The sequence below is a fragment of the Myotis davidii genome, unplaced genomic scaffold (genome assembly GCF_000327345.1).
Source record: "Myotis davidii unplaced genomic scaffold, ASM32734v1 scaffold21, whole genome shotgun sequence".
In the NCBI taxonomy this organism is placed as follows: domain Eukaryota; kingdom Metazoa; phylum Chordata; class Mammalia; order Chiroptera; family Vespertilionidae; genus Myotis; species Myotis davidii.
The window spans coordinates 927,245-929,788 of NW_006292573.1; the positions used below are offsets into that span (position 1 = coordinate 927,245).

General features: G+C 42.6%; 1 protein-coding gene across 3 annotated transcripts in view; it reads right to left on the reverse strand.

The window, feature by feature from the left end:
- G2E3 (G2/M-phase specific E3 ubiquitin protein ligase) overlaps positions 1-2,544 on the reverse strand; it is an 84,320-nt gene that overhangs the window by 66,336 nt on the left and 15,440 nt on the right. The window contains exon 1 of one of the 3 annotated variants that reach the window (XM_015565480.1): positions 2,533-2,537. The exons of 1 other annotated variant lie outside the window; for it this stretch is intronic. Coding sequence is in view for 1 of the 2 variants with exons in the window: in XM_015565478.1 (XP_015420964.1) it covers positions 331-357 (27 nt within the window). In the remaining variant the exon portion in view is untranslated. Of the gene's footprint in view, positions 1-330; positions 575-2,532; positions 2,538-2,544 lie in introns of those variants that run through there. One more of the 3 variants, XM_015565478.1, reaches the window with a different exon arrangement.

The window sequence follows — 2,544 nt, forward strand, 5'->3', positions numbered from 1 at the left end:
GACCAGGGGTTGCACCTAGGGATTGGGCCTGCCCTCTGCCACCCGGGAGCAGGCCTAAGCCAGCAGGTCGTTATCTCCCGAGGGGTCCCAGACTTCGAGAAGGCACAGGTCGGGCTGAGGGACCCTCCCTCCCCCCCCAAGTGCACAAATTTTTGTGCACCAGGCCTCTAGTCTATCATATTCTCCTGTGGCTCCCTGGCAGTAAAATCCTCACTTGAAAGACTGTAAAAAGGCAGAAAAAAACTTTCCAGCGTAAGTAGGCTGTTCTCATTGCAGCTAAACCCACTAGAAAGAACTGTAGATATGCAAAACCTCCCCCACCACACATACCTTCCCTAACCCATTGAGGTAGAGCATGGTAGAGGCAGCTGGGTCAACTCAGATGGAGTGGCTCTGCAGGTGCTTCTGGCTACAGGAAGGCAGCATAGGGAACACACAGGTCGGGTAACGCATAGCCTGCCACTTCCCACCACGGAAGTGGTACTCTGAGACTGAGGAGATCGGGTCGTAAAGAGGACATTCACCTTCTTGAGATTTTTCCTTTTCTTTCTGAACTCCCTTTTTACCTTGGATTGATGGATTAATCTGTCTGGATATTTGAGGAAATGAAATATATATATATATATATATCTCCTCACCCAAGGATATATTTTACTGATTTTTAGAGAGAGAGGAAGGAGGGAGTGGGAGAGGAAGGCGTAAAGGATGACACTCCAACCAACTGAGCCACCAAGCCAGGTCACGAAATATTTTAAGTATTTGATTCTCACTGTTTAGCTGGTTGATAACTAGAGGTCTTCCTTTTGTTTTCCAGTAGGTGGTGGTGAAGCTCTAGTTTTATTTTCTGTTACCTACACCACAGAGGTTTCCAGGGATCTCTATAGGGCAGAAGATATTTGTAAACAATACTTCCAAGAGGCTATTATCTAAAATACAGTATAAAGAACTCATACAGCCGTGGCTGGGTGGCTCAGTTGGTTGGTGCATCATCCCATACACCAAAACTTTGAGGGTTTGATTCCTGGTCAGGGCACATACTAGGTTGCAGGTTTCATCCACCGTCTGGTGCATTCGAGATATTGATGTATTGCTCTTACATCTCTCTCCCTCTCCCTCTCTCTCTCTCTCTCTCTCTCTCTCTCTCAAAATCCATAAAGTAATTTAAAAAATAAATTAAAAGGAAAAGCCGCATGTAAGGAGCTTATAAGTCACCACTCCATCCTAACAACAAGAGCTGAAAAGACTGAATAATGAGTAACACTTTTTGGATCTGTCAGAGAGGGGTGGACCGGGGATATACAGTGGGGCCTTGACTTAAGAGTGTCCCAACTAACGAGTTTTTTGAGATACCAGCTGTCTCTCGGCCGATTTTTTGCATTGAGTTGATAGAGTAATTTGAGTTAAGGAGCTCCTTAACGAGCTCCTTAACGAGCTTGGTCTCCAAACGAATTAAACTCTTAAGTCAAGGCCCCACTGTACCACTGTCCCCAAGACTGAAGATACAAGTGAATACTGGGAGTCACCGCTTACCTGAACAGAGACTTATCAGCTATAACTGCTGTGGGATCTAGTGCAAGGGTAGGAAAACCTGAACTGTAATTGACTAATTGCTGGAAGCTCAGTGCATACAACTTTGATATTTAAAAGTTGTGGGTCCCTCTCACAATATTGTGAGATTTATCATCAGGAACTTGACAAGGATACACAGTAAATGTTAGAGAAAAAATCTCCTTGTACTTTCGGCAGGGGAAGGGGGAAAAGGTACCATTTGAAAGACACCAAAGCACTCTGTCCTGGTCTCAAGAAAACTAATTAAGCAGAGCCTAAATTACTCGGGTATTGTCAGAGCTTAAATGATCTGGGGTAAAGGAAATATCCAACCCCAACCCGTTCTAGCCAATCTGACCCACACAATGGGGGAGAAAAAAAACTGAGAAATACTTGTGAAGTTCATAGTCCAGGAGCATAGGCTCCTGAAAAGACTGAGACCTAATCATAGGGCTACAGAACATTTCCTCTTCCCCCATACCTTACCACCATATTATAAACAGCCTATTTACTTACAATTCCTCTTACACTGTACATCATGTTGGCTATCAAGAAAAACTTACTGTGCATATCAAATGGCAAATAGCACAACCTAAAAAGACAGAGAGCTAGCATCAGAACCTGACATCGCAGAGATGTTGGAATTTTATCAAAAGAGGAATATGAAACAACTATGATGAACATGTTAAGGGTTCTAATGGATAAAGTAGACAGTATACAACAACAATAGATGGGCCATGTAAGCAGAGTTGGAAATCCCACAAAAGCACCAAAACTAAATGCTAAAGATATCAAAAATACTCTAACAGAAATGAAGAATGCATTTGATGGAATTATCAGTAGACTGAACAAAGAACTGCTGAGTTTGAAGATTTCATAATAGAAACTTTAAAAAACTAAAAAGAAAAGAGAACAAAGACTGAAAAAAAATTAGAACAGAATACCCAAGCACTGTGGGAAAACCCCAGAAGGTATAACATACACATTTCAGGAATG